The sequence below is a fragment of the Larus michahellis genome, chromosome 4 (assembly GCF_964199755.1).
Source record: "Larus michahellis chromosome 4, bLarMic1.1, whole genome shotgun sequence".
NCBI lineage: Eukaryota > Metazoa > Chordata > Aves > Charadriiformes > Laridae > Larus > Larus michahellis.
In genome coordinates, this window is record NC_133899.1 from 74,697,497 (window position 1) to 74,723,180 (window position 25,684).

General features: G+C 40.5%; 1 protein-coding gene across 17 annotated transcripts in view; it reads left to right on the forward strand.

Moving 5' to 3' along the window:
• The window catches only part of TSPAN4 (tetraspanin 4), a 457,483-nt gene that overhangs the window by 403,255 nt on the left and 28,544 nt on the right, over positions 1–25,684 (forward strand). For all 17 annotated transcript variants that reach the window (XM_074585644.1, XM_074585632.1, XM_074585638.1 and 14 more), the window contains one exon: positions 1,674–1,748. In XM_074585644.1, the coding sequence (XP_074441745.1) occupies positions 1,674–1,748 (75 nt within the window). The remainder of the gene's footprint in view (positions 1–1,673; positions 1,749–25,684) is intronic.

Below are 25,684 nucleotides of genomic sequence, written 5' to 3' on the forward strand. Positions count from 1 at the left end.
AGAAAAAGAGTATCTCACAGCCAAATAAAACATAGCAAAGTGTCTGTGCATCTTTGAAAAGAGTGATGTGTTTTGTCCTGGTTCAATTAATGCTATACAGCAGGTTAAAATCATAAATGTAAAAAATAAGGAAGCTGCACCAAGGCTGGTTTGCAAAGCTGTACTGAAGGTCAGGGTTGGATGGTAATGATATGGAAATCAGCTTGGATCCACGAGTGTGAATGAGTTCTGTGATTCAAAACTGGGCAGTAATAGAATCCAGTATTAGGGTCAGGCAGGTGTGAAGATACTAGTAATGAAGAGTTGAAAATAAACTTTAATTTAAAACGCGCAGGGCAAAATGCAATGAGTTCTGTAGATAGTGTAATTGTACTAGTGGAGGAAGGTATTTTCCCCTTCTTCACCTTTTGCCCTCCATTCAGTCACAGAAATCCATAGCTTCAAAGGTTTGGTTTTGACTTACCAGGCAGTGAAGAAGCTCTGATAAGGCTTCGTAGCTATTAAACTTTTATAGGTTTGCAGCCATGTGGTTGAAGCTAAAGAGACAGTAACTGTTTTTTTCTCTTGGGGATGGGATTTCAATTAAGTCAGTGTTGCTCAATATTAGAATTCCAGCCTTACAGGCTACTAAGTGTATGGAGTTGTGTTATAGGGAGCAGGACCTTAGCCAAAGCCTAACAAGTTTCCAGAGTTACTCTGTCTCCTTTACCCATCTTTGCAAAACTCAGTTTCATTTAATGCTCTGATAGTGCTTGTTCTAAAGTCCATGTGCCTGCTGTGTTGATGCTGCTGGAGACCCATCCAGCATTTTAACAAAAAGTGGTTTTTCAGAAGTGTTTGGCATTGGCAACAGTTCCCCTCTCTGAAGTTGATCAGAACTGAGGGCTTTAGACAATCTACCTGAAATCCCTGTGTTAAAAGTTTTTTATCCACTCCTTTGAGCTTTTGACTACTGGGTTTTAGACAGTTCCATGGCTTATGAGGAGAAAAAGAGATGGACCAACTTTGCTTTGATGTCTTCAGTACAAATCATCCCCTTTCAGTTGAAACCCATGGGTGATTTGTGTACAACTCGTACACAACTGCTCAACAATGTGCAACTGCTCGTACAGGGAACTTGTATACAAGCTTTTCTGGTGTGCCTTTCACTTCTCCCACAATTCCCCTTGAAAGAAGCTATGACTGTGGTTTATGGGCCAGGTTGCCTTCTCTTGCAAAGGGAGGCCTACACTGTGGATTTTGCTGATGTCTTGTTAATTGGAAAGATCTAACGGGGGAAAAAAATAAAAAAAACTAACTTGGGAAGAGTCCTCAAGGGTGACTGTCAAATAGAGGACTGGACTGTTAGGGGGACAGATCTTTGGGGGGGTTTATGCTGTTCTACTGAAATCAGTGATATACTTATCACTGATCACTGTCACATCAGCCACACGTATGCCCAGATACTGCTGTGTTTCCTGACTAGTCCTTTACCTGCTTTTTCAGTTGCTGGATGTTGCGTGCCTTCTGTTCTGCTGTAACTCGGCAGCTTTGCATCTTGCTGCCTGTATGACTCCCACTCCCCATTCCGCATGATCTGCTGAATGTACTTATTGTGCGTCCGGAAAAAGCTGAAATAGATGCTGATGGTTTTTGCTTTTTGTTTTTTCCCCTGTCCCTTCTTCTCTTGACAGTTTTTTATCATGCTGTTAATTATATTTCTGTTGGAGCTCACTGTTGTGATTCTGTTCTTCGTCTACACCGATAAGGTAAGTCAGATTCTTCATTTTTCGTTCCCCTTCAGGAAATTTTTATGCCCCTTTTCCCTATAAATAAATCATGAAGCACTTGGCTTGGTATGCACATCATGCTCCTGTCTTCCTTGAGACAGCCCTCTCAGAAGGAGCTTGCTCAGAATGCATAAACAGCTTTGCAGGACTGCGCTCTCTTGCTTGCTCATGTGTACAACTCAAGGTCACAGATATTGCCAAGTGCACCTGCCATTAAAAAAAAAGAAAAAACAACAAAAAAACCCCAAACCAAACACAAAACCCCCACAAAAAGCAAAGAAGCCAACAGAGCCTTACTAGGAGCATGTAGGAAGAGGCACCCATCAGAATGAATAGGATTTTTTAAAAATACGTTTACAATTTAAGAGACACATTAATCATAGAGTCATAGAATCTTCCTGTCTGGAAAGGACCTTTGAGATCATCGAGTCCAACCATACAATGTTGTTACAAAGGAGGTGACCTTAGCACAGGCAAAGGAACACAATTCATTATCTTTCCAAGTTGCTCCTTGCAGCACATGTGTACTTAGATTCTAGTGGAAAGCCAAAGTAAATGTATAAAAGTTTAATAAACAAAGCTTTTGTTTGTGGTTTCAAATTTTACTTATGTTTGGCTTCTGTTCCTGTGCTTACTTGGTATTTCTGTTGTAATGGCAAGATTGCCTGACACCTTAAAATAATTGTTCTAAAAACATATCTTCCATGAATAACCAAAACCAAGGGTATAATTGTGTGTAACCTGCCTATTCAATCAAAGGGAGCTTGAAAATCACAGGGTAAGTGCCAATTTTTGTCATGAATTAATAGTCATCAAATACATGACCAATAAACAGCTTCTTCTGGAATGGAAAGACAAAAGAGCAAAAAATAACTACACAAAATATCAAAATAAAATTAAGATTAACAGTAGACCTAGTTCTATTCAGTATTTTTAGCAATAACCTGGACAAGGAGTGGGTAGGATGTCAACATTACTTTCTCAAAAGGCTCTGAATCAATTAATGAACACTATGAGTGATTGTCAGGTGCACTTCTGAAGGACTGAAAAGAGCTAGGTTGCCGGACGGCATGCTGTAGCTGGAACATGGAATTAACTTGCAAGGTAATTAAAGTAGAAGGGGCAATTTAAGATTACTCGTATGCATTATTGGATTCTGAATTACTTGTTAATCTCTTGGGAGAAAGATCTACACGTCATACATGACAGCTTAATAAAGGCATTTATTTAATATGCAATGGGTCTCCAAAATCGAAATACAACACTTGGCATATATTTAGAAAGTGAAACAGTTAGAAAATATTATCATGTCGTTGTATAACTTCATGCCTCTCTTCACTGTGAATTTAATATTGAATTTTGGTTACTTCATTTCAGTGAAGGGTAACAGAAACGATTAGAAGAGCTAGAGAGGTGGGAGAGAGCAGTCACAAAGAGGCATTATGGAGACTACCCCGCTTCAGTTTAGGAAAGGAAAGAGATCCTCTGCTCAAGAGATCTTAAGAAGATAAATGATAGCAGTTTTGAAAATAATGGCATACTAAAGACCTGTCCTAAACACAGAAGAAAGCCTTGAAAATATTAAGGAGCAGATTTAAAAGGTGAATGTTTCTTATGCTCCACATCATCATCTTGTAGAATTCCCTGTTGTTGGCTGTTCTGGAGTCTGATAGTTCAATAAGTGTGTGGGTATGGAGGAAAGAAAAGAAACAATGAAACATTTTTATTCATAAAGCAATCAACACTGTTATGTTGACAAGTGTGTCACAGAGAATGTTGATCCTCACTCTTAATGGTAAAAGTAGTGAAAAAGTGTCAGGAAGGATTCCCTCCCTCCTCCAGCCTGTTGGTTTGCAGTAGTTTTTGTTTGTTCTTAATAAAGAAATGGGGAAATTTAACCATCTTCTGGGTCACTTACTGTAGGTTGATGCAGGAGATACACTACAGTTGTCTGTAAGATCAAAACAGAGTCTAAAATGTGGGCTCCAGTTCAAGTGCAGTTTTACTGAGTTAAGAAATTGCTGTAGTCTGTGAATTGTCGATGATCAAATTTGAGGCTCTTAATGGTCCTTTATGACTTTAAATCCGTTATTTTATACTGAGGAAATCAATAGTTTGTGTTACACTTACAGTCCTGCCTACAGAATAAATAGAACAGCAGCCACCTAAAACTAGTGGTTTTGTGCAGCACGCTTAGAATTTGTGTGCTGGTTTTCCTGATGTGTATTTCCATGCGCACTGGTATGGAAAGCAGCTAACCCAGGCAAGTCCACCGCAGTAGTTCAGTTAATGTAGTTCCTTGGAAAATCAGTGAAGGAACGATCTATGCTAACGCTTGCACATGAGGAGAAGGTAACATTCATTTTCTGTGTAAGAACAGAACAGGATTCTGCAGATTAAGACTTTAAGGGCTCCTGTATCATTCATATATATATATAAAAAAATATATAAAAAATCAGTTTTTTCAAGTACCTGGTACCCTTCTGTCAATGAGGCGTGTATGTATGTGTAAAATTCTTCACAAGATAAAATGGGGGACAATCAGTTTGCTTTTTCCCGGCTTGAGAAGAGGTTGAATAATGGATTCCCTGGCAGTTTTCATTTACTCTTGCTTTGACAAGCGGAAGGACTTTGGAGTGGATGCTTTGTCCCTTGCTGCAGAGTTTAATCAATACTCTCCTCCTTCCCTGAAGCAGAGTGGTGTTAGCTCCCTGTTCAGGTGGAGAGGCAGGAGCTGAGAGAGTTGCCCAGAACTCTGCAGGCAGCTGGGGCTGATTCTAAATTCAGAGCTCTTGGTGGTTCGGCAAGGGATTTGAGAGACAGCTGTGCCAGTGGCAGGGCTGGGTATTGCAGCTGACTTGATAGCACTTGTCCAGGGAATGATGTCCATTTTGTTCCTTCTGCTGTAGAATGGGCACAGCAGCAAGCTGGTGCTTGCGCTGGAATGTCAGCCACAGGGTGAGAGCACATCCAGGTGCACGTGGACACAGCACACGGGTTCCCGAGCTGTGAAGCAGTCTCTTTGTGTCCATTGCTCAGACTGTTGCTTTAGTAGCTTATTAATTATTAAAAAGCATCATGACAAAAGTTCTTTACAGCCATTCACAGGTAGGTTTTTGGCAGAGCGCTTTTGTTCTTTTGCTATGCAAGAGTGTGCAGCTGTGGAGGTGGACAGGACAGGCTGCTGGGACTCAGAACAGCCTAGACTGACCCATTCTCATTCATTGGCTTGGGAGAACCCCAAAAATTGCCTCTGTGTCTTGTTCTAGTGGCTTGGCAGAAGCCTCTCTGAGCTTTTAAGCAGCCATTTTGCTCCCGTGCCTTAGAATGTCATCTTCCCTTTTCTTGGTGGAGAAATGTTTGCTTTGATCTCATGAGATAAATGCTGCCTCAGACTTTACAACTTTTTCTCTGAACTGGTTGTGCCATCTGATGTTGTAAAGAGAGAGGGGCTTGGAGAAAGCTCAGGAATACATAGTATAGGAAGGAAAAGCGGTAATGCCTTGCTTCTTGGAGCTGCACTGTGGATCTCTTTGGCAGGACCTGAGCTCACACCTTGTTCACTATTCCTCCAACTGTCCTGGGCTGGTTACATTGCAAAGTATGAATCCCTTGAGTTCTGCAGAAGTGAAAATGTGGCCTGTATGGGAATAGGATGAGGAAATGCATTCCTATGGGATGGTTGTCAGGAAAAATATATGGCGCTTTTATTTTGTCCTGGCTTTTCCCAAAGCAGGAAAGTGATGGGTTCATAGGCTGTCTTCAGCTCAAAGTGGGCACCCGAGGGACTTGGGAGCTCCTATTGGTGTCTGTGCATGTTCATATGCAAGTTCCCAAAGTGTAGCTTTTTAATTTTTTGAGGGCAGAAATTTCAATCCAAGACATGTGGGACTGAATGGAGTTTACGTGATTATGAAAACTAAGGCAGGTTGTTAGCACTATTTTTTCAGGCTAAATTTATGCCCCCATTTGAAGCAGTCCAAACTGCAGAGTCATGAATGATCTTCTGAATGGCCACCCATCTATAGCTTCAATATTCTATTTTATATGTTTTATTTTTATTCCATTTATATAGAGCAGCATTTGACATTTTTATAAGTTTATAATTTCTATGTGAGGCTTTATATGTATCTATAAGAGATTTGTGGAGTACTGATAGGGTTAACCTTGTTTTATTGCAATAAAGAGAAAGCAGCAGGGCCCTATCCTGGTAGAGGCTGGATACTCGTTATATTTCTCAACACCACCAGATTGGACCCCGCTAGAATATAAATTATGCTAATAAAATGCATAGTCTTGTACCAGTTCCAGTTCTAACTTGCATAATCCTTCTGGTTTTAGCATCTGTATTTATTTTTTCTGTGATGATTCTCCTGGAGGCACAGAATAAAAAGGTCCATATTTACTTTTTTGCAGCTGTAATACATGGGTTTTTTCAATAGGTTTGTTTGTTCAGATGTCTGCATTTTTTCTGATTTATAGGCAGAGCTATGGTGCCACTATTTAATGTCCACAAATGGAAGAACATAACTAAAGCACCATAATGTGCTTTTTTTTTCCTTTTCTTTTTGAAATGTCAAACTGAGTAATATAAGCCAGTTTAAGGAACAAAAGCACTGAAGGATCACTGACTCTGATATTTGATTATGGCAGCAGTTACTGCTATTGGCAACTAGGAGTTAAGACCAGAATTTTCAATAAAGACTAGGCCATTAACTCACTTGGGGTCCCTGTGAAAATTACAGCTTAAATTCCATGCCTGCTTAGCTGTGTTGAAAATGGCCCATAGAATGGTAGAGGATTGAAAAATAATGGCTACTTCTGTTTTTCATGAGGTGTGTGAAAATGCTCTTGTTTTCCGTGTTGCTGTAAATTGTAATGAGTTCCTCTATAGCTTTTACTGCTAGTTTATAAAAAATATGGCCTGTAGATTGATGCATTTCTTGCTTTGTTTCTCAAAACGTTTTACAAATTATTGTAATTCCTGGTTGATATTTTGCCTGGTCCCGTACAGATTATAGGCAGCAGACTGGAATGTAGTGGGTATGATTTCAAATATAGCTCAGTCCTCATAACCTCTTTTGCATTTGGCTTTAAAGATAAAGTGGAAAAACTGGATCTCTTCCACCTTCTGCCCTCGTGAGCAATTGCTCACAGAAATGATCTGGTGCCGCTGAGCTGCTCGCCAATATGAGGAAGGGGTTTACAGTCAAACTGAAGAAATTGTTCGTACAGAAAGTTAGTTCAAACCTACTGCAGAAACTTTGCTCTCATTGAGCATCTGACCAGAGCACTTAACAGTTTTCCACATTTATCTTTGACAGAGCTTCAGTGGAGCAGGATGTCTGCTCAGGTACCAAAATGCCTCGTGTTCCTAGTCAGCCTAGCATGCAGGGCTGTCCAGGGCTCACATGGAGAAGATGTTAATCTCTTTGCAAATGGAGGATAAAATGAAAGGAAAAGATCATCCAAATTGTATGCACTTTACAGGTGGTTTTAAGTTATTGGAAAACAACAGGCTTTGCAAAATCCTGCAAAACTGGCAGGGTGGTCACTCTTCATTCAGATGGCCTGCCTTTTCTACCAGTGTTTCTTCATCAACATTTGACTTTGCCTACACTGTCCCATTGTGGCATGTTTTAAAACTTCTTACTGTTGAAACTTTTGAGTGGTTGTTGAAATATTGGGTCCCTGTATCCGCCTTTGCCACAGTGACCATAGCTATTCCTGCAGCTGTGCAAGGCTGGGAGAGTTTCAGAACATTATCTGCGTAGGTATTATCTGCGTTTGTCGGCGTGCAGAAGGCTCTCAAGAGGACAAGGCCATTTTTAACTGTGGTATTTCTGCAGGGATATGCTGCATTAACATAACATGCTTCAGAGCGTGCAAGTCCTGGTATGTATATGCAGTGATTTCTGAGCAGCGTATATGTTAATGCTTTATTTTTCAGTTAAAAATCCATTTGTTTCATTTTTAAAAAAGCTCTCCACACATTGAGCAGTTCCTGGCATGTAGCATCTGTCTGGCAGTGTTCTGGAGTGAGGGCTTTGCATAAGTGCTGACATAGTTAAAAGCTATTTCTCAGATTAACAGGAGTAGCGTTGTAGGCGGATGTGGAGGAATCTATAGATTGTCTCCGGGATTGCAATGCACTGCAATTATTGCTCTGTGAGGGTGATGCATTAGCCCTGATCAAGTATTTTATTTCTCTAATGCAAAATAATGTTATATAAATGGTGATATAAAGTAAGAAAAGACAGAAGTGTCTCTGTGGTTTATTTTACTTGGTAATAAGCTTAATTTTAACTAGTTTATTAGCATTTCAGTACTGGTGTCACACAATAGGGAGTTGCAGAAATTTCATCAAAAGAATTTAATTATAACCAATTCGTTTTGGCTTCTTTTCAGCAAAGCATTCAGACATGGCTTTAAATCCGTCCCAGTTCAGCAGATAACTTAAGTGCGTGCTTAAATCCATGTGACTGACTTAATAATATACTGAAGTCTTGTCAAAGTTGAAATGCACCTTCGTGTCTTTCCTTTAAAAGAAATATTGCTAGGGAAATGCTAATGACAGGGAAAAATTCTGGAGATTGTAAAGATGCATCACATCTTTCATTCCATAGGGAATTCAGTGAAAAATAATGAATGTTTGCTTTAAAACATTATTGGTTATCTTTTTCTATTTGTTCTGAACAGCTTTCCATTTAGTATCTTGAACTCCAGCACGTTTAACCTTTTTTTAGACAGGAGGAGGTGAGGGGGATGGAATTTATTTGCCTGTGTGGCTGAAAAAAGCAAACACACCAAAGGAAATCCCAGTAGTTTCACTAATTCATTTGTCAAAGGAGGATTTCATTGAAGGTGCACCTCCAAAATGCTGTTAACAGGCTTGTTGAAGGATAGCAAAGTATTGATGAAAAGAATTAAGTGCATGCTCAGAAATAGGTGTTATTTAGGAACGATAACTGCAGATAAAATGCATTACGGCTCCCCACAGGGAACTCTTGATCAATGGTTGATCAAGGCCTAATTGATTCTTTGAATAAAGTGTTAGCAGGGGAATGGGTGCGGGGAAAGGAAAATCAAACTGTCCTAAATTAAGCTCCATGCCTAACACAAATACTCTTTGTAAAGATTAGATAATGCAGTAGCCTGTCAGCTCTTTATGCCGCGTATCTTCCTATTTTGCCTGAGTTCAGAAATGAAGATGAATGTGTCTCATCCTAGTCAGTATGGATTTTTGTTCATATTGCAATTTTTCATATTGTCCTGCTGCTCAGTTTGGAATAGTGCTTTTACTCTGGAGAAATCCAGTTCCAACCTCCAACCTGGCTGACTGGGAGATTAATTCCCAGACCTATATAGATGAATCAAACACAGCTGCTGCTGACATTATGCCTGGCATAAAGCCAGCCAGATCTATCTTTTATTTCCTAACATCACTAAATTCATTGGGGGTCTCCTGATAAATATTTGGCAATGAATCAGTTAGCCTACAACAGAGAGAGAGATGTATCTGGACTTCCTTCTTGCTGGTTTGTAATCCCTAATTAGAGGTTAAATCATAATTTCAGGAGCATGTCAGAGTATATCTTTGTTGTGGGAGCACTTTTACAATGATTTGTTTCCCATGCCCGTGCCTCAAGTTTCAGGTTTCGTAGTAGAGAAAATATGAGTGGTGCAGGTCTTCAGCCAGCCTCTCCAAAGCAAAACTCTAGAATACAGTAACGGTGGATAATAAATACATTGCACAACTGCATGCTTTGTGTCCAAGCATCTTAAAGCATGTTACAAGTGGTAAATAAGCAGTTCAGGTCCGCTTTTGCTGACTGGGAGAAGTGGTGTTGAAGGCTAATTCCTGAAGGTGCAGTGTGTCCTGGGAGATGCTTAGTGCTCTCATGTCTGAACAAATGTAATGGGACCTTACTGTTCCAGAGGACAAGTTTTTACTTGACTCATCTGTGGTCAAATAAGAAGCCATTTTAACATCTAGGTGGATCAGGAACTGAATGCATGCTGGTATTCGGTGCTGATAGAACTTGAGAGAACGGTAGTGGTTTACATACACCAGATCAACACTAGTTTTAGCTGGTGACTGATCCTGTTTTACTTCTGTTCTAACTGCTGGTACATGTTTTATACCATTTTATTTGAAAAGGGGAAGAATAGCAGAAAGAGAAAAGAATGTTTTAGAAAGGTGATAAAATAAATAATTAAGGCAGCTTTAGACATTTAAATACAGGTGACATCAAATGCAGAGGAATGACTGAGGTAATATATTGAAACAGACAGCACATTTTTTATTCATTCTACGAACATTTTTGATGTGTCACAATGTATTTCAGACAACATTAGAAAATGACAGTAAACTAAATGTTTAACATTTTTTACATGTACAAAAAGAGAAGGGAAGATGACTTTTTGTGTTATCAGACTGTAAGCAGGCCAATAGCATACAGTCCTTGTCTTTGATTTGTCAGCTGCAATTGAAGAATAATGTGGTGGGTAGACCACTTTATTAGGCATAATTTGCATCTGAAGTTCTTTCAACTCCTTCCTTTTATTTAACTCAGCAATGGTATACACGGAATGACAGATCTGTTGATCAGCAGCTCTAAACCATTACTAGTTCTGGCTTCCCTTAGGGTGGAGTGTGTTGACTTTAAGGCCACAAATGATGTTCAGGTGCTTTATATTACCCAAAATCCATGATACATACAAGGCATCCACTGTATAGTGTAGCTTCTCATGGGAAATTTGCTGCACTGTAAGACGGTGTTATCTTTACGGCTGGTAATTGTGGGTTGAATCCTTGCTGTGAAGTTCAGATGTAGGAAGGAGGTTCAGCAAGTGTTCTAGATACCAGCCGTTGTACCATTTGAAACATATTCCCAAACTTACAAACCAACATAATCAGTGGTGATTACCAATCAATGGTAATCAATACCTGCTTGCTGTTTTACTGTCCGTGCCAGTCAAACAGCAACCAGGTATATCTGTAATCATCTTTAATAAGGACTAATTATGTTTAATCATTTGGAATCTTGGACTCCCTGAATCTTTTTACAAATGAGCAGCAAAATCAGTGATTGAGTTGACAATAGGAGATAACCAAGCTGGAATAAAGAGAAGTAGATTTTGTGTAAAGGGATATATCTTAACAGGAAGCAGAGAGCACACTTTAATTTACAGTTTCAGAGTGCACACCTTTCCTACTTGAAGCTTTCAGTACCTCTGAACATTTGGATGATGGTAGTATAACACAATTCTGCTACCGTGTCCTGGCATTAGCAGTGAATGAGGCATGTACATGAGGCATTGTCTTAACTATGGCATGATCTTAATTCACTTTGTTGTACTGCAGTTATTTTGTGTACCCTCTTCTATGCCTTTAGATTGCAGGGGAAGCTTCCTTGAGAACAGAGAATTCTCATATAGCTTCAGTTCTTTCTTGTTGAAACCCGTTCATCTACTTACACTCCCCCTCCTGCTACTAATTGTCTTTGATACAATTTCGTAATGATTTTTTTCTGTGATAGATTATTGAATTATTATACAACACTATATGTTTTTATTTTCTTGCTTGCTCCATTTTGCGCTTTACTGCCATAAGCCAAGGATGATGTTGCTCCACCTAAACGTTTCTGCCATCTGCATCTTGCCACTCTGAACCACAGGAAAGCAAAACAATACGTGTCATCATCTTCCACTGTGCTGATGGTGCCTCTGTTGACAAAGTCCTAACCTCAGCATTTAGGAAACCTTTTCAGAGGTCACCTTGAAGGACATATTGAAGTGCAAACTGAATTGCATGTTAAAAATAGGGAAATTATGTAAATGAAGCCAAATGGAAAAGATTCAAAAGATCATTTAGAGATATTTAAGAATACAACTAAGTAGTCTTTCTCTAGAGAATAATGAAAGTGGAAAGTCATTAAGCATGTAAGAGAAAAAGATTTTGAATCAAAACCAGATGTTAGATATATCACACAAGATATTTAGTTTTTCTTTTGAAAATTCAGGACCAAAGGAATTGCAGTAAGATTTGAAGTAATCAAAATTGTTGAAGGGATATTTAAAAGCTGTGAAGAGAATCAACATTACTGTCTATACAACACGCACACACAGAAAACATCCTGCAGATTTCTTTCAGGTCCACCTTTTTCTCGATGAATGGGGAATGCATTGTAGTTGGCACAAAAGCAGCTGAATACATTCAAACAAAGAGATGCAATGGTTTTTTCAAGGTCAGGTAGCTTGGGGGGGGAAAAAACAAAAAACAATGGATTTTCTTTTGGGGACTGTGATGAAAGCAGCAGAAGAATGTGTTGCATACCTTGAAGTGTGCTGAGATCAGGCTGGTGTTTAAGTAAATGTCAGTGTAGTGCCCTTGCTGCTATCACCACCGGTGGTGGTTATTCAGTGGCCAGGTGTGGTTTCCCATAGCCAGGTGTTATCAATGGGAACCTGGGTCGTGATGTCTTTGATTTATGTACAAATGGCAGAGGCAGCTCTCTTTTTATCACAGAAGAGCACTGAGCAATGAGGATTGCTTTTCCGATTGCCTATCGTAAGTTTTCTCTCTTTTAACTCTATTCATGTAACTCTATTTATGTTAACTGTCAATTTTCATGTAAGAGCATCAGTGAGAGACAATTAGATGAGTGAGACTAGGACACCGGAATGGCTCTCTGCTGCTAAGTATCACAGTTTTGCCATATCCATTTTAAGTCATTTAGGGGTTCAGTTACATCGTACAGTATCAGGTGTCAGGACAGAATGAATACACAAGTCACCACTTTCTATATGGTAAAATCCTGGCCCCAGTGAAGTCAGTGGGAGCTACGTGTTGTCTTCCATGGAGCCAAGCCATTATTCTTCATTTTAGGATTTTTGAAATCTCCTTCCACTTCCCCACATGGTGATCCAAATAATGCTCACTTGAATGTATGAGGTGGCGTATTACAGTGCTATAGGAGACTCCACTGCATCACAACTGCAATAACTGGGGAGTTTTGTTCTCTAGCATGATGTCTTAATCTTGCAATGCAGAATGCGTGGGATGCTGCTGCCTGCTAAGAAATTGGTTGAACTTTGACTGCAGAAAAAACATGGGTTTTCAAGAGAAATGAAATCCACCTAGATTCCCGTGGATATTTGTTTCCTAATCTCTGCTGTGGTAATTTGGCATTACCATCTGTATTCTCAATGACTTTCCCTTGCTATGGTACAGAATCACAGAATTGTTTAGGTTAGAAGGGACGTCTTGAGATGAGGTAGTCCAACCCCCTCCTCAAGCAGGAACAGCTAGAGCAGGCTGCCCAGAACTGTGTCCAGTTTGGTTTTCAATATCTCCACACATGGAGACTCCACAATCTCTCTGGGCAACCTGTCGCAGTGTTTGACCACCCTCACAGTAAAAAAGTGTTTTCTTGTGTTAGGATTGAATATCCTGCTTTTTAATTTGTGCCCATTGTCTCTTGTGATCTCAGTGGGCATTACTGAGAAGAGTCTGACTCCTGCTTCTTCATTCTTCATTAAACGTTGATAAGAACCCCTCTGAATCTTCTTTTTTCTAAGGTTGAGCCGTCCCATCTCTCTTGGTCTCTCCTCATATGAAGGATGCTCCAGTCAAATCATCTTTATGGCCCTGTGCAGGACTTGCCCCAGCAATTGCATTTCTTTCTTGTACTGGAATGAGAGATTTTTCAATTAGCCTTTCACTGTCATTTATTTAAAATGACTTTTTTTGAATACTTACTTTGAATTCCTGGAATGTGCTTGATATCAAACTGCTAGGAGGGCAACAGGGAGAGGCGTCATTCCACATTGAGCTGGACTTTCTGGGGATTTAGTATGTCCCTTTTCCACGCGCACGTTCTTAGATTTTGTGATTGGGTATGATGGTTATATTTTTGTATTCATCCCATAAGGATCAGCTAGTGCTATGTATGGTAAAATGGAGAATATGGCTTTTTACTTCCACATCATTGGTGGTGCTCTGCAGATTCCATAGGAGTTGGATTCTGGATTCCTTGGGCTCCCTGCTCCTGATCCAGGGCCAGCTCCCAGTGCAATCCTTAGACACCATGAAACTGTCAACATTCCTGTGTGGGTCTTTGAGGAGATTAGATCCAGCTCTGAGATGCAAAACCGCTCTCCTGCTTGATCTAGGAAATACAAAGGCACTTTTATGATGTAAAGACCTTCCTCCACCCATTGCAGACATGTTTTGAACAATGTTCTGCTGGAGTAGCTGGCCATTTGGAATAGACCTGTTTGCTGTGTGCCTAGAAGAGCTATAGTCTTCCCTGTGAGGCTGCAGTGACACTGTGGAGAGGCTGGTGGCATGTCCTGGTGTGAATTTGCCTGTATGTGGTCCTGTATGTCCTGTTCAGCAGATAGATGCTAACAGCCAGGTTTAGAGATGAACAAATAAACCCTTTCCATGGGCCCTTATGAAACCATTTCAATGCAAATGAACAACATGATATTTTAAATCACTGTTTCTGAGACTGTGTTTATTTCTGGTCTCAGTAGGATGCCGTGCAGAGTTATAGCCTGTAAGGGTCACTCAGTAAGTCCTTATCTATTCCACAGCTTTTACATTTAAAATGTATACATCTCATTAATCTCCTTTTTTTTTTTTCTTTTAATGGCATATTAAATTCAAGGATTCCAATATCATTCTTTCTCAAGATTTTTCCATGTGAACCCTTCTAAAGGAGATTAATTTATCAGAGACGGGTTAAGGAGTCCTGTTCTATATGGATTTTTGTGAAAAGTGGCACAACTGGGGACTAAGAAACAAAGTGGTGAGGGTGTAAAATGCACTACTTGAAGCGTGTTTCTTCAGTCACATAATTATTCTCTTTCTCCTCAAAGACTGTTTGCCTCGTTCAGCTTAACATCATGAATCCACAATTTAAATAGTGTGAATTAAGAGGATCAAGTTTCTGGTCTCTGAAAGCTTGCAATACTCTGGTTACCCTGACCTTCCAAGAGAAGAGGACATTGAGATGTCCCCGTGTCAGTTCTGACTTGCCATTCACTTCACCCTCTGTCCTTGAAACAATTATCCAGTGGGAATTTTAGTTTGCACACAGACAACTCGTGTTCTGATTGAGCAGAGTTAAGTGGAGTTAAGTAGGCAAGAATTTTGCACTTGTTACAGAGGTTGTTTGTATGCAACTTTTAGGTGCTCTTTTAAGTGGTGGTGGTGGAATCTGATAGAGAGAAAAATTAATCCTAAAGGGAGATTTAACAGACAGTTAACGACATCCTGCATAATAAAAATGTGTTTTTAAGCCAAGGCTGATTTGGGTGTCTCTCCCTTGTTGACCCACTTTGCGAAGGTTTAGAGAGGTTTGAATTTTGACACTTCATGAAAACTAGATCTGCCGGGATGTGAAGTGGGGTGCCCCGAATCCCCTCTCATGTCTGTAAGTCATCTCTGAGGTAGAGTGACACTGAACAGCAGTACCAGTAGTGGGACCTGGTTCAGTGCACTGCCTACCACAGCAACACACTTTACAAGGGAAGAATTCCTTGGGTAAGAACGAATCTTAACATTCCCTTTTTTTGTGTCCTGTGACCACAGTGCTGAGCCTCTCATATTCCCTTTGGAATATGGTTGTGCGTGGAGGGTAAAGATGCATTCATATTAATAAGCATATAGATTTGGATCACTTCCTTTAGTTTATCAGGAGCTAGCAGTTCAACTGGTCCTCCGTTTTAAGCTGAAATGGAAGAATAAATTAAACAAGTCTTTTATCTCAGCAGATTTTTATGAAAGTGAGTGGGGAATAAAAGGTGAATTGCATTTTATAAAGTAGGAAATTAAATTGTCCTTCCACCCTCTAACTCAAAAATCCAGGAAAGTCAGGAAATGTTCCTCGCTTTATGGATTTGTCCTTCCCCAGATTTGGGCTGTCCCAGAACAGGCAGGGCTTTAGAATTTGGGAAGGGTGGCTGGGTGGGTCTTTTCCTGCATAGAAAGCTATTTCTTGTAAGAAGTAGGTACAGCGCCTGAAAGTGAATTTGTTGATTTGCAACAAGAGAAGGAACACATAAATTGATCCTGCGGTGCTCTGTGGCATCACCTCACCCACAGGTCTTCCTCTATGGTCCTTTTCAGGGACAAGTTCCCTTTTCTGACCTCTACAGTCGGCGACTCTAGGCAGCAGGATTAGATGGGGGGAAAGAAAACTTTTTATGCTACTGCGGTTTTCTCAGGGAGCACAGGTTGCTTCACCTTCCCACATGGTGCCTGGGTCGAAGAGTGGAGTTGCTGATAAAGGAATTGAGTGAGGGGCTATACTCTTTGCCAGAGATGAATATGAATATGATTGGTCCCCAACCTGGGAGTAATGTTTATTGCTAAAAATTACACAAATTGTTTGGGATTCTCCTGGTAGCATTTGTTCTCCAGCTGTCCCTCTATCCTAAGGAATGCAGTCCAACGGCATGAGTAATTTAATGCGATTAAAAGCTAGCCCCCAGTAAAAGGAGTGAGGAGGGAATTCTTTACTTATTCCCCATCACTCCTAAGAAGACTTGCTCATGAATCCTGTAACCTTGGCAGCAAGAGAACCTCCTTTTGCTTTGCTATCTGTGAGGAAATGAATTACACAAGCATAGAAATTCATGAACGCTGAATCCTGCAATTAATTTTGTTAAAGTCTCTTTATATATTTAGTTTGGGAAGAGGAAGGAAGGAGAAGCTTATCACCAACTATAAGTCTGAAGCCACAAATCTCGCACAGCTTTCACTTTGAGATAAAAATGAATCTATAAGGAATCCAAAACCCCTTTGTTTATTTTATATATTGTAAGAATGAGAAATGATGAAGGCAGTAACGTAAAGTAGTGTTAACATCACAATCCCCATATTGAATTGATTAACATGGAGAAAACACATTAATAGATTTTTATTACTAGTCTGAAAACTTTATAATGGCATTTATTGGAACAGAACTGAAATGCGAATGGCAGAACTTTATAAATCTCAACTTGTATGTGATGGCCTAAACGCTGTCTGAAAATGTTTTTCACAAAAAAAGAGTCTAGACTTTGAACCTTGCCAGTTTTTCACATTTAATCTTTCATTTGTATGTATTAAGCAGACAATCATATTGCAGAGAAGTTGGATGTAAAGCTGGATGTATTGGATGTGCAAATTTCCTCTCTTTATGGACAAAACAGCTGCATGTAAATGTTTCATCAGCACACCCATTAAGTTCCCAGTGGTAAATTTAGCCACAAGCATTTGAGAGGTGCTTACTTTGCATTTAATTTAGGTCTAAAAAAAGAAGTAGCAGGTTTATTTAAAATGCATTACATTCAGCTTATTTAATATTCTTATTCTCATATATTCTTATTCATTATGTATATATAAAAATAAATGAGAAAGTCACAGAAATACCCTTACTGGTCCAAGTGATGAGGGTAGTTGTTCTAAAATAGGTAAAATCTGTCTTAGCGACCAGCCAGTCATTTAATGAACTCTGTTTGAGTGAACTTAGAAATAACCTCACTGAAGTCAGAGAGCTTCTCCCAGACAGAGCAACCCCTTTATCCTCTCTTTTTAAGCTGCACCAAATATTCCTAATTTTTCATGCTGCTGCATAGCGATAGCACTGTAGGGAGTTGTGGTTCTTTTTCATCTTTCTTTTTCTTATCCTTTCTCATGGGCAGTGTCAATAAATTTGCGTATTGCAGCATGCTCACATCTGATTTCAGTGGAGGTTTCTTTGCTGTGTACCTACAGACTTTACAGTGTTAAGTCTTGCTGTAGCAAAGCCTCGCTCTGTCATAAGTAAGGAGATGCAGGGACTTCTGCTTGTGCATCACCCACCTTTCATGACAACAGTGCTTTGAACCGCAAAGAACAGGTAGCCTGAGAAGAATACAGAGAAATTGTCCAAGCAGCCAGGGATCAGGTTAGGAAAGCTAAAGCTCTGATAGAATTAAATCTGGCCAGGGACGTCAAGGGCAACAAGAAAAGCTTCAACAGGTACGTCAGTGATAAAAGAAAGACTAGGGAAAATGTGGGCCCTCTCCAGAAGGAAAGAGGAGACCTGGTCACCTGGGATATGGAGAAGGCTGAGGTACTCAATGACTTTTTTGCCTTAGTCTTCACCATCAAGTGCTCTAGCAACACAGCTCAAATTGCAGAAGGCAAAGGCAGGGACTGGATAAATGAAGAACTGCCCACTGTAGGAGAAGATCAGGTTTGAGACCTAAGGAGCCTGAGGGTGCACAAATCCATGGGACCTGATGAAATCCATCTGTGGGTCCTGAGGGAACTGGCAGATGAGGAACCTCATTTCTAAAAAGGGGGGAAGAAGGAAGACCCAGGGGACTACAGGCCATTCAGTCTCAACTCTGTGCCCAGCAAGATCATGGAGCAGATCTTCCTGGAATCTCTGCTAAGGCACATGGAAAATAAGGAGGTGACTGGTGACAGCCAACATGGGATCACTAAGGGCAAATCGTGCCTGACAAAGTTGGTGACCTTCTGTGACGGAGTCACAGCATTGGTGGATATGGGGAGAGCAACTGACATCATCTGCCTAGGCTCATCAAGGCATTTGACACTGTTCTGCACAACATCCTTGGCTCTAAATTGGAGAGACATGCGTTTGATTGATGGACCACTCAGTGGATAAGAAACTGGCTGGATGGTTGTACTCAAAGAGTTATGGTCAACGGCTTGATGTCCAAGAGGAAACCAGTGACAAAAGTGGCATTCCTCAGGGGTCGGTATTGGGACCAGTGCTGTTTAACATCTTTGTCGGTGACATGGATGTTGGTATTGAGTGCACCCGCACCAAGTTTGCTGACGACACCAAGCTGTGTAGAGCGGACAGGCTTGAGATGTGGGCCCGTGTGAACCTCATGAAGTTCAACCAGGCCAAGTGCAAGGTCCCACACCTCGGTCACAGCAATCCCAAGCACAAACACAGGCTGGGCAGAGAATGGATTGAGAGCAGCCCTGAGGAGAAGGACTTGGGGGTGCTGGTGGATGAGAAGCTCAACATGAGCCAGCAATGTGCGCTCGCAGCCTAGAAAGCCAACCGCATCCTGGGCTGCATCAAAAGAAGCATCGCCAGCAAGGTGAGGGAGGTGATTTTGCCCCTCTACTCCACTCTTGTGAGACCCCACCTGGAATACTGCATCCAGCTCTGGAGCCCCCAGCATAAGAAGGACATGGACCTGTTGGAGTGAGTCTAGAGGAGGGCCACAGAGATGATCATACGGCTGGAGCACCTCTCCTATGAGGACAGGCTGAGGGAGTTGGGGTTGTTCAACCTGGAGGCTCCATGGAGACCTTACAGCAGCCTTCCGGTATCTGAAGGGGGCCTATGGGAGAAACGGAGAAGGACTTTTTACAAGGGCATGTAGTGATAAGACAAGGGGTAATGGCTTTAAATAAAAGAGGGTAGATTTAGATGAGTTGTTAGGAAGAAATTCTTTACTGTGAGGGTGGTGAGGCACTGGAACAGGCTGCCCAGGGAAGTTGTGGCTGCCTCATCTCTGTGTTCAAGGCCAGGTCGGATGGTGCTTTGAGTAATCTGATGTAGTGGAAGGTGTCCCTCGTCATGGCTAGGGGGTTGGAACTGGATGATCTTTTAAGGTCACTTCTAACTCAAACAATTCTATGATTAGGAGTTGTGTTTTCTTTGGGAGTTGCGTTGAAGTCACTTAATATGTGAAATGTATTTTTTATCACATCTGTTCAAAATGGGTGGCCAGAAATCATAATTGCTGAATGAGGGGAATGATGCTATGATAAATAATGTACACTAAATAAAACTGCTATCTGGAATTAAAAAGAAATATATTCCTGACTTCTGGCAAGCTGCACCGAAGGGAGATGGCTACAAACCATGAAGCAGATTTTTCTTGGTAGGATCGGATATATACAGGATCAGATATATACAGGTATATATAATGAGCCTCTGAGAAGTGTACTTGAATGCCGTTGGTTTGAAAACTATCTCCTTGGTAAAGTTTGGACTAACTATATACTAAATAATTATATATCAATCAAAATACGATCATCATCTTTCTACTGTTTCAACATGTCCTCGGCCAGAATCAAGGGATTCACCATGGTGAGGGATTAAATTTATAACAAATATCTGGGCTTCTCTGTTGTATTTTATTTGCTTTGGCATGCTTTTGTTTATTCCCTTCTCTTTCAGAGGAGGGAGTTTTACTGCACTCCATCCTTACAATATCTCTGTAAATAAGAAGAAAACAGAAATGTTATTACTTACACTCCTTCTTGAGTTTAGCTTGTATCTTCTTACTCAGGTTTTAGAAGATAATTTTAACTTCAAAAACTCTTCCTACATTTAGCATTAGGGGGCAGCAGAAAGAAAAACTACTTTTTTTCCATCTGATATTTTTTTCCTGACAAAATGGTCTTTTGTGGCACAAGGGAGCACATTTTTCCACCCTCATCCCTTCCTATCTTGTTTCATCACAGGTCACACTCCATTTGAGTCCTAATGTTTCTATCAATAAATGATGGATTTGCCGACGGTGATTTAAGTTTAAAATTACTTGCGAAAACTTAATGAAGCCTGCAAATCATGAATTAGATTTCAAAGAAATTGTATCTGACAGTTAAAAACTACAGGGCCAAAGTAATTTCAAAGGTGGCATTTTTCCCTGTATAAATTATGTATCAGATCAAAACAGAGGTGGTTCTGTAGGAATAATTATTATTTTTTTAAAGCAAATCACAATTTGTTTCTTGCTGCAGTAGCGTTCTCTTATTGGTGCGTAGCAGGGTGGATGACATGCTCCTGCAGAAAAAAAATTGTCCCTGCTGCAGCCGGCTGTTGTGAGCGCCCGTCTGCTTCTGACCTGTATTTTCCATCGGTTTGAACGTCAGTTTCTAATCCCGCTTCCCAATCTTGTTACTAGGCTGCTCAGACTGCTTGTCTGCTATGGACCAAAATGATACCCAGATGCTCTCAGCCGTTGTATTTCTAGATGGCGTTATATTTTTATAACCCCAAGTGTTCTTTGCAGGTTTAAACTGTCCCTTTTGGCAACCACTTTGCCTCTGTATAAGAGAACGCCCGATGCTGGTTTGCAGTTACATGAGGAAGAGAATCCCGTTACTTAAAGTGCATGTGGGGAATTTTGTGTTGCTTGGAGCATATTCATTTAGTTAATTAGATTTGTGAAAGATAATGAGAAGTTTCCTGTCCTAAATTCAGAATATTTAATGCAATTTGGAAATGGTTGTAAATCTCTCTAAAGTAGCCAGAAGAACCGTAGTTATCCTCTTGATTCTCTCCTGTCTTCCTTTTCCCCTAAATCCAAGGAGATAAGAGTAGTCAAAACTATTTCAACCCCCCGCCCAAAAAAGGGGGGGGTGGGGCGTGGTGGTGGAGAGTACTTCTAATGCTTTAATAATTGTGCCTATGGACTTTATTTAGATTTGGTGATTTTCTCTGAGCTGTGTGGTAACTGGTAGTCAGCATGTTTCTGAATGCTGTTCGTCTCCCATTTGGAGATGGGACCTACAATTTTACAGACTTAAACTAAAAAGCTTTCTAATATAGCTAAGAAACAAGCAGGAGTGATATGCATTGTGTAGATGTTGAATAAATAGATAATACAAATTCTTCTCCTCTCTGTTAATTTTGTTTTTATTGAACCTGCAAATGAACCTTTTTTTTCATCAAACGTTTGGTACATCTTTTGCATTATTAACATTTACATTGGTTGTTTCAGAAGGTGTGGGGTTTTTTAAGCCCTCACATAGTTTTGGTGAATCAGTCATCCTCTGAATACCTAGCTTTCACAGTTTTCCACTATTTTTTTTCTAATTTGTTAAATGTGGGTGTTTTTTTCCCACGTGTCTGCGTAAGCTGTCTTGATGAAAGGAAATTCAGCCCTGGCTGATTAGCGTAAGCATTTCTGTTGTCCTGTTTATGTTGTAGAAAAAGGTGAGTGCAATGGGTTCAGTAATTGAAACTTATTTCAGTCCTCTCAGTGAAGGATGACAGGACTCATTTACTCCGTGTATGCTGGGTGTCATTTTTCATCTGCAAAGCTGCTTTATGCAGAACCTGAATATCCATTGCTTTTGATTTGCATGGTTTCAACTCTGTTTCCAAGATTAGCTTGTCTGTGGCACATTTTTCTATCAACAATTTGTTTGTCTACATGATGAGACATTCCATTTTGCAAGATGGATACTGTTCTTCATAGCTCATCCTCCAGTTTATAGCACTTGTGATTCTTGACTGAATGCTTCTCCTACAGACTGCTGTGTGGATTTGGCTGTAAGGTCCGTTGTTACCACTAATTTGAGGTTAGCAAAGAAATCATTGCTGCTCAGTGAAATCTGTTTACGGGGATGTGGCCTTTGCAGTTTTGGAACAATGGGAATCCACTCCCTGTCTCAAGACTTTCTGTAGCGGTATTGTGGTCCTCGTCATTTTAGCTGTGCAAATCTCTTGGTGGTGCTAATGAGCTCTGAAGGACCCTTGTCTGTGTTGGCAGCAGAGAGCACTGTCGCGTTTCTCCTTCAGTGGAGCGTTTTGCACTGGCATGTTTGCATGTGGTGGTCACATAGCCAGTTTCTCAAAGCCTTTCATCCCTCAAGTACGCTCTGCCTTCTATGGTATTTACGCCTCAGCTTCTGTCTCAGTGATTTCTGCAGTTTTCCTCCTCTCAGAATTGTTGCCACCTTGCTCTTTTGATGCAACACAGTTTGAGAGTTGTGGCTTTTTTTCCGTTGTTAATATGCTGCAGCGCTTCCAGTAACACTGTGTTTCACTGTTGTTAGTTCTCTTGATGACTTCCAAATCTTCAAAAATCTGGAGATATGGACTCTGACCATATCATGTATTTATGCGAGCAATATGAGATTGGATGGGGTCTTCGGAAATTACATAGTCAACATGTATTCTGTGTTAATTAGAAAGATAAGTGGAGCCACTGGCTTTTCTTGTTATTCCATTTCTCTTCACAGATGTGGTGGGAAAAATTTCAGCAACAGTTTGTCAAGAAGATTAGTAATAGGAGAAAAAACCTGATACTGTAACTTTCTTTTCTGTTTTGGAAAAAGGTATCACAGATAAAGAAACTTTATCACAGATAAAGAAACTCTAATAGTTTTTTGATTATTGCATTTTCCAGCAGTCAAGCCCAAGAAAGGTGAAATTTGGCCTAGTAAAGACTTCCCCGACTGTTGCTGTCAGACTGTGTTGCGTAGTCAACCAATTCTCGTGTGACCACTGGAGAGCTGGCCTCTGCTGGTCACAGAGGTACACAGCTGAGAGAATGTGGCTGATGCCTCTTGTAAGAGTGGTCATGCTTTGTACAAAAATGGGATTTAAATAGGATCTGCTTAGGAAAAAAATTCTCACAGGTGTACCATAAGAAAGACTGGTTATTTTATTAGATTCTGAACTAGTATGAATAGTCTAAATAGCTATGGCATCTGTTACATAGTCATAGCACCAGCCCCTGGAGCTATGCCAGAGCTTTACTAGGTAGAGAAGCTGCCAGCATTCAGGTATGAAATCATGCAAGATAACACTGGTGATGAGGCAGAATGACAAATACAGCTCTTTCTTCTTACTAAGTTGGGGGGGGGACAGGGGATGCCTTTTGCTTTCAAGTGTCTTCAAACTTTTAGCAAAACCCATGAGGCCTCAACATTTTATAATAAACCCTTTTTTAATAAAAGCCAAAATTCTCAGCTATAGCTGCTGGATTCCATAGTTGGAGTATTATACAAACCCCCATGCAAGTACTATGTGACTTCTCAAAGTGTCCCAAAAGCTGGCAATATTGGTGAAAGTACAAGCTTGCTCCTTTGAATTAGTGACTCATGTGCAGACTAACCCAGCCTGCAGTTTCTTTAATGCCACTGGTTTAATCTGGGCTTTTTTGGGTTTTTTTTTGTTACCTACAGGTTTTTCAAAAAGCATTCTCTTTGACTTTTTGCTATTTAATATTTAGATTGTGCAGTTTGTCATCCTGGCCAAATAGCGTGTTTAGAATTCCCCTGACAGAATAAGGAAAATGTATTAGAGGAAAATGAACAATGGTGAATAATGAATAAACAACAGAACAAGTCTCAGACAGATTTTCATTCTTGCTAAAACTGCCTTTTCCAGCATTTATAAACATTGTTATGAACTCCTTACAGCCTTTCAGTACCTCAAAAAACTTCACAAGGCACAAAAAAACTGCACTTTGCACTTCTCTGTGTATACATCTTATTTTCACTACAGCAACACCTGGGGGCTTTTGCTGTTGTTCTTAGGCCTATAGAATCATGTAAGGAAAATTGTGATCCCAGCTCCAAACATCTTTGAATCCCATAGGAGATTTATTGCTATTGATCCAGGTCTATCTATACTGAGTTTGGAAATAAGTATGAAAGCATGTCACAGTCACATCTGAGTGAATGTGAGCTTTTACTGTGGTTTGGGTCAGGAATGGCAGGTGGTGTCACTGCAGCTAATCACAGTGCAGTGTTTTCTGAAATGGCTACACTTTAGAAGGTGGAAGTTTTTCAAATAAAAAGTTAATGGGATTCTGAATAGCAGGGCTGCACGCAGGGCCCTTCTCTAGAAGAAATATACTACAAAACTAAAGCAGCGATAGTGACTGCAGCAAACAGCATAGTGGCTGTGGCTGTGAGTGGCCTTTGCTGCTGTGCTCTGTGTTCAACACAGCCCTGTCTGCGTGGATTGGGATTCAAGCCAGATGTCCTGACTTTATGAGTATTAATTGGGTATAGAGTGGAGGTGAACCTGGTGATGCCGCACCCTGCCAGGCCAGTGCTGTTCTATCTCAGGGAAGTACCTGGGAGGACAGGTAAGGAACAGAGGCAGTGTTACTACTAATGGAATTAAAGGAACCAAAAGGACTTAACTGTTTGGATGGACAGAATAATCATGTGGCATTGATTACTCAAAGTTCTATTGAAGGCACTCTTTGCTGTTTATCTAGGAATCCCAACTTTAGCGAGAGGGAATAAAATGTGTTTGCCTGTACCAAGGGCTTTAAGGCAGCAGCTTAGAGCTGCTCACTTGTGACTCCTTAGATTTGGCTTCTCTCACACTGCACCATGTGAAGCCAGGTAAAAGCAACCTCTAAGATTAAAGATGTGATTGCTGCAGGGCAAATGAGCCTGCATTTGTTTGGTGACAGTGGAGTAGCTGGCTTCAGTAAGTTGGTTGACACATTTCCCAGAGGACCCCTGCTCTGTGCCACAGTCAGCAGCAGCCACCTGTGCAGTACTGGGAGCAGCATTTCTGAGTGTTGGCATGGGCGAGGAGATGTGGGTTTGGCAGATAGTGAGCTCATTCAGAGAACTTGGGCTGTGATCTAGGAGAATTTGTGCCCCAAAATCACCAGTGCCAATTTAAAAGGAGCAATGCCTGAGTCTCCAAGAAGGGGTGTGCTAAATAGACTTACATATTTGATGTCAACTTTTCTTTCAGGATTGATTTGAAGCAAAGTCAAAGTGCAGCGCATAGGTGACATAATCTGGCATGAATAGCAGAAATCCCTGTCCTTGGAAAACCTTGTAGCCTCTGGAAAGATTTATAAATTTTAAGACCAGAGGAAACAGTTAAGGTTATCTATGGTCCATAGCCTTTCAATCAGTATTCTTGTCATTAAACTAATTACATCTGACTTTGCAAATTTCTTGAGCCTTGATTTAAAGACATCATTGACTGCACCTCATTCCTCAATAATTTGTTCCAAGGATTTATTTTTTTTTTCTTCACAGTTAAAATTATGCCTTGTTTCTATCTTGTGTTTGTCTAGCTTAAGCTTCTAACCATTAGCTCTCACTATGTCCTTTTCTGGTAGATTAAAGTGCTGACTACTCTTGAGAGTTGCTTCTCCATGTAGGT